Source organism: Lampris incognitus, chromosome 14, assembly GCF_029633865.1.
Source record: "Lampris incognitus isolate fLamInc1 chromosome 14, fLamInc1.hap2, whole genome shotgun sequence".
NCBI classification, from domain to species: domain Eukaryota; kingdom Metazoa; phylum Chordata; class Actinopteri; order Lampriformes; family Lampridae; genus Lampris; species Lampris incognitus.
Genome location: NC_079224.1, coordinates 39,814,534 through 39,832,042, shown reverse-complemented (window position 1 = coordinate 39,832,042; position 17,509 = coordinate 39,814,534). Strand labels below are relative to the sequence as shown.

The 17,509-nt window shown below is 43.5% G+C and overlaps 1 protein-coding gene across 1 annotated transcript; it reads right to left on the bottom strand.

Annotated features, from left to right (window-relative positions):
- Nucleotides 1-736: 736 nt before the first annotated feature.
- On the bottom strand, nucleotides 737-11,883 carry LOC130124450 (uncharacterized). Its single transcript, XM_056293905.1, has 7 exons — nucleotides 11,785-11,883; nucleotides 6,655-6,731; nucleotides 2,984-3,096; nucleotides 2,603-2,878; nucleotides 2,357-2,499; nucleotides 1,383-2,214; nucleotides 737-742 (listed from the first exon to the last, which is right to left on the bottom strand). Exons 3-7 carry the CDS (start codon nucleotides 3,092-3,094, stop codon nucleotides 737-739), a joined length of 1,368 nt encoding a protein of 455 aa, XP_056149880.1. The 5' UTR covers nucleotides 3,095-3,096; nucleotides 6,655-6,731; nucleotides 11,785-11,883.
- Between the last annotated feature and the right edge of the window lie 5,626 nt (nucleotides 11,884-17,509).

The window sequence follows — 17,509 nt, the reverse complement described above, 5'->3', positions numbered from 1 at the left end:
CTTGGCCAGTAGGGTTAATGACCCTCCAAATATCTACTATGTTTGAATTGTTGATAAAGAGTTAAGTAATTCAGCTGTCTTTGTTTTCCGTAGGTTGTCGCGATGACTTGTCTAGATATGGATCTAACATGCAGTTAAAAGTCACCTCCAATTATCAGATTAGTCTGAGGTTTGGATGATGGTATGAGCAAAAATATTTTACTGTAGAAGCTAGGGCTGTCAAGATTGGAGCCATAAATAATTAGTTAAGATTACTGGATAAGAATAAAGCTCTCCTGTAACAATGAGAAACCTACCCTGATTATCCCTATTTGTATCTGTATTCTGAAAGGGTAACATTTTTCCTGAAAAATATGGCAAACCCCATGCTTTGGTAGAGAAAGGGGAATGTAAGGTCTACCCTACACACCTGCATCCAAGCTTAGTATGGGCTACATCTTTAGGGTGCGTTTTTTTTGTATAAACATGATGTTGGCTGATATAGTTTTAAGGTAAGAAAATATCTTCCCTCTTTTGACAGAGTTATTTAGGCCTTTAACATTAAGAGAGGTAAATGTTATCCCAGGTTTGCCTGCAATTGTTTTCAAATTAGCTCTGGCTGATATTAAATAGGTTTGTTTTACATTGGAAAATATAAACCACAGAGCAAAGTGTTACTATACTTTCAAAAGGATCCTCCCACTTGAATCCTAGCCCCAAGAAACCCAAAAATGAAAAAAGACAAAACTGAACAAGTCTAGTCCTAGAACAAATATGACGTGAATACCTAGTTACAAAAGGGAACATAGCTAAACAAGACTAGGTCAAAACCTAGTATATGGCTGGACTGTGTATGGTCAATGTTCAAAATTGTGGCCACTTTGCCCACAGGGACAGTTAGTGGTAGTGTCTATAATGTGAATTCCTGGATATTAAATGTTCATCTGCAATTTTCTGTAGTGGTCCCAGTAATATTTGTTGGTAAAGTGTACTAAAGTAGCATATCACATGACATGGTTAAGCTACATTTGAACTAAAAAAAAATGTTATAAATGCAGTTGCAAGCACAATACTTTCCACTCATATCTTGGGATGTTTGATTTTAAAGAAAACTTGTAATTATAACTGTTATAAATTATCTGTTAACCCCCCCCCTTTCATCCGTTTCTTAATTTTTGAGCATGTCATTATACCTTTTCACTTGGTTGTGAAACCAAATTCATCTACAACACAACAACAACATAAGCAAAGTTTGACTCTTCAATTGGATCTTTTTCTAGAAAATTTTGTCTTGTAGCTGCTTTCACCCTAGCATGTTTTTGTCTGTATGCAATTGGATTTTGCTGTAATTGCCTTCGCTCGGAAGTAGCCTGAGCTTCAGAATGTTTTGCTTTTCTTTTTGCCCTGGCTTGTTCTTGTAAAGAATCCATGTTGTAATGGATTTGGCATACTTCAGATTTCTGCAAGTGTTTTACCAAATTTCTAAACTGCTTTTGACAGATCTTGCACACATCATGCATACTTTCAGTATGTTGATCAAATAGACTATCTGTTGTATGGTCCTCCTTTACTTTATTGAGTACATCTAAGTTGTCTGATGAAAGCTCTTTCCTTTTCTTGGTACTAGCTGCCTGCACCTTAGCATGTTTGGCTCTAGTTCCTATGGGATCCGTTTCTAGTTTTTTTTTTCTGGTAGCGGCCTGCTCCATAGCATGTTTTTTTCTGTATGCAACTGGATCTTGCTGTAATTGCTTTCGCCTGTAAGTAGCCTGAGCTTCAGAATGTTTTGATTTTCTTTTTTCCCTGGCTTGTTGTCGTAAAGAATCCATGTTGTAATGGCTTTGGCATGCTTTAGATTTTTCTAAGTGCATTAGCAAATTTCTAAACTTCTTTTGACAGCTCTTGCACACTTTGTTTGTCATTTCAGTGTATTGATCCAATTGACTATCTGTTGTGTGGTCCTCCTTTCTTTTCTTACATAGACTTAAGTTGTTTAATGACAACTCTTTCCTTTTTACTTCTGCCATAGTCATAGGTGATTTGGTTTTGATATTGCCGTCATTTAGGTTGGAGGTGTCTTTCAAAGATACAGGAACTTTATAATGGTTTTGTTTGACTGGAACAGGATCGACAGGCATGTGTAATACAGAGTATGATGCCTGCCATATCAAATTTGCCAGTATGTCCATCCCGTAGTCATCACTAAGGTGAACACCATCCTGACACCATAGTTGGCTGTATTAAAAACAAAAGTTGTGTAAGTATATATAAGAAATATTAATTACATTACAGATACACATAGACAAGACAAAATTTGCTTTGCTATGATACAGTAATAATAAATGGAGCAACATGAATTACAACATATTTTGCATACCTATTACGTAATGGAAAGAAAGCTTCTGTCGAGAAGTAGCACACATTGAGCTGAGCAGCCACTCGATGATATTCTTTTTTAAGACGAAGTTGGTACTCTAGAGGAATGTCTCCGTGACGAATAGGAAAATCCAACACAAAAAACTATAAAGAAGAAACAAGTGTTACATCACAGTAGACCCAAGTTTGTGCACTCTCAAAATGTGGGGGTGTATACGTTTAGCAAACACTGGATTAGAAAACCTACCTTGGGCCAGCGATACAAAGCAGCTTGTAAAAGAGATGTAAAATCTTTTGCAGCCATCTCAATGGTGGGGCTAGATGTCAAGTTGTTGCTTGGAGCAAGTAGGCAAACTACATCAGGAGTGAGAGGAGGGTCATCAGCATGGCATATTTCCCTTCGCAAAGCATCAGCATCTCCTCCAGGTGTAGACATGAAACCAAAGCTGAACCGGCCCTCTGGCATTGCAACATAACCATCCACAAAGGATCTCAAATGCGAATCACCAATGACAAGGACAAACTGGAATAGAAGATAACATGTTGTTCATCAATGCCTAAAAAAATATCAAATAGTAATCAGAACATCTTTACAAAGACCAGAGAGTGTCAGAGAACGGCATCTTACCTCTTTTTCGTTGGATTGCATTTTGTCTGGGTAAACAGTCTTATGCGCATAACCACTGATCTGGGACAAAGGCCACTGCAAGACTTTATGCCGCATCCCATAAACTGCCATAGCTGTAAACAAAAAAAAAAACAAAAAAAAAGGACATTACTCATCAGGAAAGAAATTTTCGAATAAACGTTAAATTAAATTTAAAAAAACAAAAACAAAAAGTTAATGCGACTATTGTCTTGTCCTACAAAAATATATTTTCCTTTAACTGGCGGCTGGTAGTAATGTATTGCTACCGCCAGAGCGTGGCGGTAATGAACCTAAAACCTGTTTGCCAACACCATTAAACAACAAAAGAAGAAAACGTAGAACACGTAGGCTAGTACTCGTTGCCTCCATTGGCTGTCCAAAGGAGTTGAATCCAGTGCAACTGGACTTGGTATATATCCGTGAAGACGTTTCGCCTCTCATCCAAGAGGCTTCACGGATATATATCAAGTCCAGTTGCACTTGATTCAACTCCTTTGGATAACCATGACCTGGATGAATGAGAACATTCACAGACTCCATTTGGCTAGGTTGGTTAAGCTTAGGGTTAGCCAATCAGAGACAGAGTAGGGGCAGGTGGGGGGGGGAATAACGCGTTAGTACCAAGGAGCAACCACCGGGTCTGAAAAGTGAAGCCTATATGGACGTGCCTTAAACCTGAATTACTTCTAATGCCCACCAGGGGGCGACTCAATTGGTTGCAAAAAGAAGCCTGGCTCCATAGACTACTTTACAGCAGAATTAGTCTGGTTCAAAGAACGATTGTTGTTGCTACAGCTAATTTCCCCCACCGTGATAACTAAACGGGGGGGGGGGGGTGAATTTTCATTCATATAAGTCATCCGTTTAATTTAAATTACAGATGCACTGATCCATTTTTTACAGTTCCAATCCGATTCCGATACTTGAATGTGGATATCTGCTTATACTGATACTGACCAGTACCGATACTAGAGCTCTTTTTTATTAGATGTTGTTGTTGTTGTTCTTGCCATTGTTGTTGCGTATAAGGCTACATGAGGCCGCAGTAAAAATGCATTCAATTTAAATCTAATCCACAGCAATTTATTTGAACTGTAGCTTAACTAGGCTTCACATCCAAACATGTGTAGGGCAAATTGTTATGACAACTCCTTTAACGTGTTTATTGACTTAACTGTCAGACTGCTTTTTCCCTGTCCAAATTACCCAAAATAATTTATTTATTTATTCTAACGAAGACTTATCCTGTAGTCATTTCACATTGAAATGCCAGAAAGATGTATAATTTTCTGCTGGTGAAAGACATAAAACAACATTGACTAAGTGTTGAACTGTAAAACCAACTGGAACTAGTACGTTGCTCCTGACTAAGCTGGTGTTAAGGTGTCTGGTGATATACACCCTGTCTAGCCTGGCAGCACCGACCCTGTTCCCTGAAACCTTTACCCGTGCGTGCTGTCTGGTGTTTGATTTTTTTTTTATTATTCTCCAATCATCAATTTAATCAAATTGTGGCAATAATCTGGATAACGTGATGGGAGATTGTAAATGTGGTTCTTCACTTGTTCTGTCCAGTGTGAAACGTGTAGTGCAGTTAACCCATGTCTGTGTTTCCTGAAGAAAAAATATATCTAAAATGTTTCTGAGAGCCAAACTCAAAACGGTACTGCTCTCATCTGCCTTCGCATCTTTCTCTCCACTACTGTTTAAAACACCAAAACTTATAAAGTCTGCACAGGGAAAATATGAAAATCAGAAAAACAAACAAATGGGACGGTTAGAAAGAAAATAATAACACAATAATTCATTGCAATTATTTGTTAGTTTTTTTTCTTTTATTATCATTTTTTTATTATTATATTTCCTTTCCTTTCTTGTGAACTGGTGCTTTTTTTCTTAAGGTGGTGATGTGCTTTCTTAAACAATTACACCTTTTTCATCTAATAAATCAAAGCCTAAAAAGTTTTTGCAGTGCTGTGACAGTTCTGATTAATTTATTTGTGTCCGGAAAATAATCAATTACTTTGAGACTTACCAAAAGTTTCATCCACAAAAAAAAAAAAAAAAAGTTAAAAAAAAGATTTTTTTTTTATTTCCTCCAAAGTGTACAGTTCACTTGTTGGTCACTGGGAATCTTGTTATCGTGCCATCTGGGTCAGAATCGTACTCTATTTCATCGTCATCCTCTTCCTGGCTCTCGGTGACGGGCAGGTCCGCAGTCGCCTCCTCCCCGTCACTCTGCACCTCCTGCCTGGGCTTGGCTTCAGCAGCTGCTGGGGAGGTTACACACGCAGCAGTGCCACTAACCCCATGCACACTGGGTCCCTCTGATACAGTTACGTCATCTACGGCCATTTTATCTTTCTCCGAATTACTGTGGAGTTTAGAAGACCACAGGTTTACATTTTGTGGGATTTCACTTATTTCCCTGCGGCAATTGGCCTCGTTACCCCCCCTGCCTCCTCGCTATTCCCGCCGCCTCAGCCTGGTAGGAGGTTTCCACATCCTCCGCCTCCCGCTCTCGACGCAGGCAAGCGAAGCGTTTGTGTCCCATATCCCCTGCACTCAAAACACTTCTGCCTGAATTTTGGCTATAGGCTTAAAATTGCGTTATTACACATTTATATTTCATAAAACAAATCAAACTATGGAATCTGGATTGGTCGTGGATCGGTAGCGTCAGCCCAATATCCGATGAGCGACTTACGTCCGTATCGGCACCCGATACCGATATTGGATCGCACCCAGGTGTAATTTATATTAAGACTTAAAGTTATGCATAATTAGGGGCATGTCTGCTTTGAGTGACAGGTGGGTTAGGTCCCTTCCAGACCTGGTTGCAATGCACATTTAAATAGCCATGAACTCATTTTGGGGTGTTTTCCGGTTGATAATCTATCCATATAAAAAATTATTTATTTTTCTGTGAATTTCTTAGTTACACTAATATTTTTCATGTGAAGCAGCCATTTCAAGTTGGCCTTGTCTTACTATACATTCAGGCAGCTGGGAATTGGGAAAGTTCCCATTTGGGAATGTCCCACTTCCTAGTTGAGAGCATTCACATGATTACAACAAACAGCAACACTGCCGCCCCCGGAAAATTAGTTTAAATTCCGCTTTCAGATCAGGGCCCCAGACTATCGACAATGGTGTGCCTAACTTTCATTTAGGTGCACCAGGTGCAAATAATTTAGGCGCACCCAAATTTTTCACCATGCCTTTTGGCACCGCATTTTTCTTGATGAAAAAATAATCAATAGCGCTCTTTCATTTTGAATTACTGGTATGTTTTAAGATTGTGATGTCGCTCGAGAGGAGTACAGGACGCAGTCTCACACATACAGACATGCCTTATTTTTTTCCCCACCTACATTCTGCAAAGACTTCTGCGTCTTGATTGGCTAGTACTTGTTGCCTTCGTTGGTTAGATTGGTTAGGTATAGGAATAGGGTAAGAATATCAGGGTCAAAGCCAATCAGTGGCAGAGCAGAATAGAGTACGATGTCTTCGCAGAATGTGGGTGGGAAAAAACTCATCAGTACCAATCCAGACAGCAAAAGCTTCGTGAGGGACATCAACATCAGAATATTCCCAAGCTACTGTGTTCCCGTGACAAAAGCTCTGAAAGCCATAACAAGCCATCGAACCTCTGATGGATGAAAAGAGAAGATCCAAGCCACTATCCTTCGCAGGGACGTCAGGCAGCCAGTTGTCTTACTACCTGCTGAAGAACAGATAGAGAGTCAAGTCAGTATACATCTTAACTTGGTCAAGAACACCAAACTAGGACCACCAAATTTGCCTGTAAATCGACAACCTATGCCCATATATTATGCCATATGACTGAATCCAGTCCACAACTGGTTTTTTTTTCAATTTTATTTATCTTGGAAATAGGGTGGGAAACACCAGCACACATGAAGACACAATTTATAGTGTAGGAATCATAGCAAAAGGGAAATGCCATTCTCATGAAGATGTAGGAAGAGAAGTCCCTTTGAACTGAAATGTCAGTGTTACAAATCAAAGCTTTTCTGAAGGATTTCTCTCAACCATATATCATCCAAACTGGCAAAGAATCATCAAATTGATTTTCTATGTTTAAAAAAAATTATATACATGGGGGGGGGGGTCAGGGATGGTCATTCCCTCTCAACATAGATGGCCTCTTTGACTCCCCATTCAAACCAGCGTTCCTCTCCATCAAGGATGTGTACATCCTCATTCTTGAAAGAGTGGCCAAAAAGACATTCAGTAGTTAACAGCTGGGTCCTTGGAGGCGCAGTCGTCGGTGTAGAGGGAGAAGAACAGTGGGGAGAGGACACATCCCTGGGAAGCACCAGTGCTGACTGTCCGTTAATTAGAAGTGACTACCCCCTGCTGTTTCCTGCCAGTCAGGAAGCTGGTGAACCACTGACAGACGGCAGGAGATACAGTGAGAGGGAAGAATTTGGAGGAGAGGATTTCTGGAATTATGGTGTTGACGCCAAGCTGAAGTCCACAAACAGGATCCTTGCATATGTCGCTGGGCAGTCAAGGTTTTGCAGGACGTAGTGCAGTCCCATGTTGACTGCATCATTCACTGCCCTGTTTGCCCGGTTGGCAAACTGCAGGGGGTCCAGCAGGTGTCCTGTGACGTTTTTCAGGTGGGCTAACACCAGACATTCAAAAGTCTTCATGACCACAGACATCAGAATGACAGGCCTGTAGTCAGTCATTCAGTCCTGTGATGGAGGGTATCTTTGGGACAAGGATGATTGTGGAGCCTTTGAAGAAGGAAGGGCCTTCACACAGCTCCAGGGATCTGTTGAAGATCTGCATGAAGATTGGAGCTAGTTGGCCAGCACAGGCTTTAAGACAGGATGGGGAGACGTAGTCTGGACCCAGTGCTTTCCTGGTCTACTGTCTCCGGAAAAGCTGGCTCACATCCTCTACACCTATCTTGAGAGTGCAGCCTGTATCGGAGGCGGGGGGAGTAGGAGGGTTGCCAGAGGTGTGATGGGGTCTGTTGTTGTTGGGCTGAAGTGGGTGAGGGGTGTGAATTTCTCTCTCTCAAACCTGCAATAGCAGACATTCAGGTCTCAGCCAGGTCTTTGTTTGCCTCAGCATGGGGGGAAGGTCTTAAGTAGTTTGTGATGTCTTACAGGTCTCTCCATACCAACACAGGGTCGTTAGCTGAAAACCTGTTTTTTTTCCTCCCTTTTTCTCCCCAATCGTATCCAGCCAATTACCCCACTCTTCCGAGCTGTCCAGGTCGCTGCTCCACTCCCTCTGCCAATCCAGGGAGGGTTGCGGACTACCACGTCTCCCCCGCTACATGTGGTGTCACCAGCCGCTTCTTTCCACCTGACAGTGAGAAGTTTCTTGAGGAGGACGTAGCGCGTGGGAGGATCACGCTATTCCCCTCAGTTCCCCCTCCCTCCAAACAGGTGCCCCGACCGACCAGAGGAGGCGCTAGTGCAGCGACCAGGACACATACCCACATCCGGCTTCCCACCCACAGACACGGTCAATTGTGTCTGTAGGGATGCCTGACCAAGCCGGAGGTAACACGGGATTCAAACCACCAATCCATGTGTTGGTAGGCAACAGAATAGACCGCTACACTACCCGGACGCCCCTGGTGTAGCTTCTTTTAGCCACTCTGATCTCCTTTGTCAGTGAATTTCTGGCCTGCTTGTACAGTGCTCTATCCCCACTGCTGTACGCATCCTGCTTGGCCTGCCAAAGTTGTCTTAGTTTGGCTGTGAACCATGGCTTGTTATTGTTGCATGTGCAGAAGGTCTTGGTAGGCACACACATCTTCACAAAAGCTGATGTAAGATGTCACAGTGTCAATTAGTTCATCCAGGTTGCCAGTTGCAGCTTCAAATACACTACAATTAGAGCAGTCAAAACAGTCTTGCAGTTCCTGCTTTGCTTCGCTTGTCAATTTCTACACTGTTTTAATCACAGGCTTTGCAAGTTTTAGTTTCTGCCTGTAGGTTGGAATAAAATGAACCAAGCAGGGATCAGAGTGCCCCAAAGCTGCCGGGGGACAGAGTGATACGCATCTTTAAGAACTGTGTAGTGGTGGTCCAGTATATCATTTTCCCTGGTGGGACAATTAATATGCTGTCTTTTGGTATCGTCTTGATACATCCAGGTAAGAAAATAAAAGAAGGTTGAATTAGTTCATCTGGATACAACATTTATTGACGATACGTTTCATCACTCAACTAAGTGACATCTTCAGTCTAAACTGACTGCAGGCATCCACACCCCTTATAAACAATACAGTACAATAGTGCCTAACGACCGAAACCAACGACCAGTTTCATATGCAAATATGGGTGTGACCATTGATCATGTGTACTATTCATAGAGAGGATTAGGGATTGTTGCAATCACAGCACTGTAAAATGGTGACGGATGTATAACGAACTATGGATGTTATAATTCAACAAACTACGGATGTATAACTGAAGATGTCACTTGGTTGAGTGATGAAACGTATCTAAACGTTGTATCCAGATGAATTGATTCAACCGTCTTTGATGATTTTGGTAGTTCGTAGTTTAATTTTGCTCTATCAGAGTCCCCAAGGATTATGAAAAGAGAGTCCGTATGTTTTTGTTCCAAAGTAGCAATCTGATCGGCCAGGGTTTGCAGTGCACCATTCACCTGGCCTGGGGTGGGACGTAAACACTGACCAGGTTGAAAGATGAAAACTCCCACGGTGAATAAAATGGCTTGCAGTTTATGACCAATGACTCCCAAGTTTGGGCTGCAGTATTTACTTATCATTGTGACATCTGTACACCAACCTTCATTTATGTAGAAGCAAATTCCTCAACCCTTCGCTTTTCCCGATAGTGCCCTAACACAATCCACTTGGTGTAGGCGGAAGCCTGGCAGATGTAATCCGCTGTTGGGGGTGGATTCGCCGAGCTAGGTTTCACTGAAACAAAGCGCAGCAGAACGTGCAAAGTCCTTGTTCATCTAGATGAGGAGAAGCAGCTTGTCCATTTTGTTGGATGTGGAGCAGAGATTCGCCAGGTGAATTGCTGGGAATGCAGATCAGTATCCCCGCTGTCGGCGCCTCACCAGTGCACCGGCCCACTTCCCCGTCTGCATTGCCTCCATGTCTCATAGAGAGCCGCTGTTCCTCCAAGATCTCCAAAAAAACTTTCCAGGTTTGTGAAAACCTATCTGGAGTTAACTACCTAATGATAAGCAGTTCTTACCTAGTGAAAGTAGTCAGGTTTGAATAACTGGACATACAGAGAATAAACAAAAACAAAGAAAATACTAGAGAGCGCTGTACTGAGGTTGTCATCCCTAGCGCCATCTTGATGACATATAACATATTGTGGCGAATTCGGGGGCCAACACAACCACAGGAACTGCCTCGGCCGGGAAGCGAACCCGTATCGCCCGCACCGCAGGAGACATCGCTAACCGCTCGACTAAAGGGTCAGACCCCCCTAGCTAGCGGCCAGCGTGTCTTCTTATCCATGCACGTTACACTGTTCCTAAACCTTGACAGAAACAATATTACATGTACTATAGATAGGATTATTTAAATGTACGATGATATCAGTACCCTACAGCCATTAACGCTATGATGTAATCGACTTGCATGGTTTAGCGAATTCCATGCACAGTTTTGAGACAGTAGCAGTGCTAATGCTGCTCAAAGCAATTAACCTATGTTTTGGAGATGTGCTTTATATCACGCAGGGATTTACACGCCGTGCAACCTGAAGAACTACAGGTCCTTGGAGTCTCACAACTTTTCTTCTTCTTCTTTTTTACCCAGCGGCTTTGTCAGGAGTGTGCTCCATCACAAAATATCTGGGTAAGACACTTGGTGTGACGTGAAGCCATCCTGGAGGGTGACAGAAAAGCCTCACTGGGCCCGGGGTTGCTGTACAGGGGGGGGATGGTGCAGTCCTGGCTGTCCGTTGCAACTGCATGGCAGGGTAGGCGGTGGATGATGGCTGCCGATTTTGCTTTAATAACAGCAAAATCAGCAGCCGCCGTGTTCCCCCTACTCGCTCCTGTCTGCCGTTATACTTTCACTCTGGACTTTCAAACTGTATGGCGATGTGCGGAAAGCCACTCAGCAGCAAGCAGCTCTTGGCGTGCCAGCGAATGCTTCCGTCTTCCCCACGCGACGTCGACGGCTGTGACGTTTTGTGGGCGTTCCCATAAAAGTACCAAACTGTATCAAGGGGCCACGTCTGGCGCCCGGGAAACGCCAAACCTGAAGCTACCAAACAAACGGCGGCCGGCGGACCACCGGGCGATGACGTCACGGCGGCTACTTCCACTTCTTTCAGTTCGGCTCTTTCCGGGGGTTTAAAAGTTTAATTAGATTATGCTGTGGGCTCTTTCAGCTCATTCGGACAACAAACATTGCATCACTGAACATCCCCCGCCCCCTCTCCCTCTTTGTGTGTGTGTGTGTGCGGGTAGTGGTGGCTGTGGGGGAGAAGGGGGTGCGCCTAAAAGCTGATTGCCCACCGCCATTAAACAACACATGAACCGCGGGCGCGGGTACTGCCGTAATTACTCGCCCACAGCGATAAACAGCAGGTCGAACAGGAACGGATCAGAAAGGCCACTAGGCTTCATACGAAAAGGTGACCAAATGTACTTATCACACGGGGGGAATTAGAGACAAAGGCCTGCCTCTAGTGTAAACCCCGCTTCAGCAGAGGCGACACGTCCGAGCACAGCCGCGTAACATTAACTTGCAGCTTCTGGCAGACGCGTGACGCGCTTTCACTTACCTCGGGGAGAGCAGCAAAACACACGCTCCTGGCGTCACAGCGGCACGCGCGGGCAGCGATTCACACCACGCTCGCTAGCGTGCCATAAAATGTGGAACGAGCGAGTAAACTGGAACTTCTTCTTCTTCGTTGCGTTTTTTTTGGCGGCTTGCTATGCCAACTTTTAGGTGTATGTTGCCATCTACCGTCCCGGAGTACGTAGGAGAGGCTCGCGTTCCTGGGGTTTTCAAAGTGGGGGCCGCGGCCCCCTGCCGCCAGGAGGCGCTAGGGGGGTCCGGGAGAGGAAATGAAAAATGCAGTTAAAAAAAAACGAATAATGAAAAATGAAATTAAGTATATAAAAAAATAATAAAAGAAAGAAATGTTGATGAATATTGTAAAGCACAAATGACAATGAATGTTTGGTTAATAACAGAAAGAATATTGAATATAATACAACTGAGAAATTATTTGAAATGTAAATTAAATCAATATTGCGTTCATAAAAACAAGGATATATTAAGAAGCTGTATATTTGATTTTTTTTATATTTGCCAGTGCAATTTGATTTTTGAGCCATGGGGGGGGGGCCCAGCCAGAGGCTACGGCTATTAAGGGGTCCTTGGTATGGAAAAGTTCAGGAACGCCTGCTCTTGTTTACATTAGTCTATGATTAAAAAAACAAAAAAACAAAACAAACTATATGCTATTAAACAATCCGGTGTTAATGGACAAATATGTTACCCCTCTCTGTGTTTCCCACAGCTTATCTCCATTTGTTGCTAATATCCCTTCCAAATCCCATCTTCATCTGGCCTCTCACCCTTTGTTGCAACTTTGTCCTTTCTTCCATATTTGTCACAGTGCATTATTTCACGTTTTAGTCATCCCACTTTGTCTGCCAACATTCAAATATTTTCTTTTTGATATCAGTGCTTTACCTTCCCTTTTTCCAAATGATATTTCAATTATATGACTCATATTTATTGATCTTTTCACCATCCTGTCTGCAACTTCATTACCCTTTAATCCCACATGAGCCGGTGCAATGCAAGGCTGTTTGGATAACTGCTGCAGCAGCAGCTTCATCCTCCACCAAGGCCCCGCAACTTCCACCACCAGCGTGAGTCTACCTACACCCTCTCAAGTCTCCCTGGCCTCCCATCGCGCCATGCCTCATGGCGGGGGTGCCAGCCCTATTCACTCGGCCTTTTCCAGCCGAAGGAAGAATGTTTTTCATGGTCGCCTCAACCCTTATACCCTCCTAAAAAGAGCTGTTCGCTGCACTAATCACGCAAACAACACCAACACCAACCAGCAAACTGGTCAAGGGCTTTAGGTTGTATGCGGCATCCTACATTCACAATTACTCCCTGAATATCCCCAACCAAAGCTTACCGTTGACGGACGTGCCTGTGTGACCACTTCATTCATCTTGGCAGCTGATTTGGCTCTTGGGCCCCGGACCATTTTATAAATGGAATCAAAAATCAAAATGCCAGCAGGTGGTCATAGCTTGCAAATCTATTCACAAAAGACATACATCAGGCCATTAATTAACACTCAATAAAATCATGTGTACAGTCACCGAAATCATGTTAATTGTAACAAGTGTCCTGCCATCTCGTATGTTACCCAAATCAACATTCGGATAGGGTGTTTGTATGTCCAGACTATTTTAACCACCAATGCATCATCGTTAAATATACTGCTCAAAAAAATAAAGGGAACACATAAACAATGCAATGTAGCTCCAAGTCAATCACACTTTTGAGATATCAACCTGTCCAGTTAGGAAGCAACACTGATTTGTGAATCAATTTCACCTTTTGGTAAATTGTCTAATTTCCACCAGGTGGAAATTAGACAATTTGCAAGACAACCCCTATAAAAGGAATGGATTTGCAGGTGGTGGCCACAGACCATTTGCCTGTCCTCATCTTTTCTGGCCGATCTTTGGTTAGTTTTTCATTTTGCTAGTGCCCTCACCACTAGAGGTGGCATGAGGCGGTATCTGCAACCTACAGAAGTTGCTCAGGTAGTGCAGCTCATCCAGGATGGCACATCAATGCGTGCTGTGGCAAGAAGATTTGATGTGTCTCCCAGCACAGTGTCCAGAGCATAGAGGAGGTACCAGGAGACAGGCCAGTACACCAGGAGACGTGAAGGGGGCCGCAGGAGGACAACAACCCCGCAGCAGGACCGCTATCTGGTCCTTTGTGCAAGGAGGAACAGGAGGAGCACTGCCGGAGCCCTACAAAACGACCTTCAACAGGCCACTAATGTGCAGGTTTCTGCTCAAACAGTGAGAAACAGAATGCATGAGGATGGTATGAGGGCCCGACGTCCACAATTGGGGCCTGTGCTCACAGCCCAACACCGTGCAGCCCGATTGACCTTTGCCAGAGAACATCTTGGTTGGCAGATTCGCCATTGGCGCCCTGTGCTCTTCACAGATGAGAGCAGGTTCACACTGAACACATGTGACAGACGTGAGAGAGTCTGGAGACGCTGTGGAGAACGTTCTGCTGCCTGCAACATCCTCCAGCATGACCGGTTTGGCGCCGGGTCAGTGATGGTCTGGGGAGGCATATCCTTGGAGGGCCGCACAGACCTCTACGTGCTAGCCAGAGGTACCATGACTGCCATTAGGTACCGGGATGAGATCCTCAGACCCATTGTCAGACCATATGCTGGTGCAGTGGGCCCTGGGTTCCTGCTCATGCATGACAATGCTCGTCCTCATGTGGTCAGAGTGTGTCAGCAGTTCCTGTATGTCGAGGGCATCGATGCTGTGGACTGGCCTGCACGTTCCCCAGACCTGAATCCAATCGAGCACCTCTGGGACATCATGTCTCGTACCATCCGCCAACGCGATGTCGCACCACAGACTGTCCAGGAGTTGACCGATGCCCTGATCCAGGTCTGGGAGGAGATCCCTCAGGAGACCATCCGTCGTCTCATCAGGAGCATGCCCAGACGTTGTAGGGAGTGCATACAGGCACGTGGAGGCCACACACACTACTGAGCCTCATTTTGAATCGTCTTGAAGAATTTCCACAGAAGTTGGATCAGCCTATGTTCTCATTTTCCACTTTGATTTTGAGTATGATTCTGAATCCAGACCTTAATGGGCTAATGATTTTGATTTCCATTGATCATTCTTAGGTTATTTTGCTCTAAACACGTTCCTCTGTCTAATAAATAAAGATTTTCAGCTGAAATATTTCATTCATCGAGGTCTATATTGTGTTTTTAGGTGTTCCCTTTATTTTTTTGAGCAGTGTATATAGAAACACTGTCAGCGGTCCCCCAGCATAACTCGTGGATGGAGCACAGGGTTCCCAATGACAAAAGTAAACAAACATTAGGCTACAATGACGACAGGATTTTTATAATTTCATTTATGTCCAATGTTAATGGTTGATGTCCAGCAGTTAGCTAACGGTAGACTAACAGTTATATACAACTTGGACCTCAAGTTACCTGGTGTAGAATCGGATGTCGGCGTCGGAGCCTGCAAACTGCTGTTCCCAAACTCTCGCAGGACACGCACCTCCTGCAACTCCTTTCTCAGGTCTTCAACTTCTTTGTCTTCTACAGATGACAAGGACATGTCCAGTGCAGACGGTTCAGGGACAGAGCAGTAGTCCTGATCCCTTGTGCTATCGAGTTGCTCCTCAGGAGGGACTGGATCAACGGGCCGTTTTGCTCTCTCCCACGCACTGCGCCATGGTGTCTCAGCAGTATAGCCACTCCATTCAAAGAGCGTCGGTTCAGCACCTTTGACAAGCCTTCTTCGACCATCAAGGGCTGTCGGCTCTATGAGCTGATCAGTGCAGAAGTGTCTGCTGCAGACCTTAGTGTGAGAGGTGATGGGGAAATGATCCCGGCGTATGCTTACCAGCCACTCTCTTCTCAGGTCAGGATGGATTGCAAAGCCATGGAAACTTAGTGCCGTTAAACTTGGAGCTAGCCGAACAACGTGGCAATGCTCAGAGTATTTATTTTGTTGTTTTTGAAAATGTTCAGTCTTGAACTTCTTTCTGGGTAGACTCATGATGATGAGCAAACTGTCACGCTAGTTAGCTAGCGCGGTGCCAGCGCGATGTAAACAAAAAGCGGAAACGTACAAGCAGTACTATTTCGAGGCGGAACTACGTCACATAGCCTAGTGCATGTAGCGCATTGATATCGCCGCTATTTCGTCACATCTCAATACTTGTGTGCCTATTGACTCTCCATAGATCATCGATGCTACTACCGCTGGTGCTGAGTGACACATAAGGTGTTTTAATTCATTTATTGTTGCTCTGTATTTAAAATGTTTTTACAAGAATTTTGACGGTGTGAAATATGTGTGATAGTGCTCAATCGCATGTGTCTCACGCCCAATGCGTGAGAGTTTGGAGCCCTGTGTGTTAAATACAAATCACGAAATCTACAAAAGCAGTGTTCATAGCCAGCTCATAGCCTAGCCACAGTTTATAGCCTGCTAGCTTATCTTATGAATCATGTGCCCACTACAATTTAAGGCATGGTTTTAACCTACAAACTATTCCCATGGCGCGCGAAAATATAAAATATACAGCATAGTAAAATTACACTATATACACATATATAGTCACATATAGATTCAATATACAATCTAATTTACATAAGAAAAAAGAAATGCACTGCAAGTATATAGAACAATAACACAGCAATAATAATCCACCCTCCTATCCCTTCACCCAATCTACCCCCCCCACACACACACAGACAAATAAAGTATGGGATTGTATATCTAACATTGCATGCTCGTCTGTCTTTGCCTTTTTTGTTTGGAAAAAGCTGGCTAACTTTTTAAATATCTGCTTCTCTGATCTACAGTTTTCAAGATGAAAAACAAGCACGAAACCCTCCAGCCCCACGGCACACTTGTGCTGTGCGTGAGTAGTTGCGAGCACGTCCTACTAAACATCCCCACTAAACGTCGTCCATGAGTGTGAGGGAGTTGCCACTGTGGAGGAAAAAAAGAATAGACCAGTTTCATCCCAGTTAGGCAACAGAATCACGACAATTGTAATGGTATGTGCCCACCGGGCCAGTAGGTGACAGTATTGGTATATCTTGTTTATTGTAGAGGGTTAAGGTTCACTGCTAGGAAACAAGAAAAAACACACACACACAATAGATTGTGAGTTTGGTTAGAGATATCCTACAAGACATCGGAGTGTGGAGTCATTTGAAAACTTATCAGAAAGTTGCATTGAGTTGGGATACCTGAAAAGGAAATAATGTGACTTACCTGTTTGTTATTATACAGTATACCTGTACTGAAAAGAAAAGTGTTTGTTTAATGTTTAAATGACTAGGTGTGGCAATAGCTTAATGTGATTTACCCATTTGTTATTTTACCTGAAAAGGAAAGTGTTAAAAATCTGGTGTAATGTTCAGATGACTAAGTTTGGTTATAGCTTAACCGTCTCTAGATTTTATACCTACCTTGTATTCTTATTCGTATTATTTTTTTGCATTAACTTCAGTAAAGGCGGATGTAATGATATGTGCCAACCGGGCCAGTAGGTGACAGTATTGGTAATCTTAATTGTAGCGGGTTACGGTCATGCGCAGAACGTTCCGCGGTCAGAACGTGACAGCCATTGAGCAGACAAGACGTTATTAAATACACAAAGACAAGATTTGCTTTTCAGCTTGATTTATTACTTAACATTACAACAATCATAACAAAAAACGTCAATAG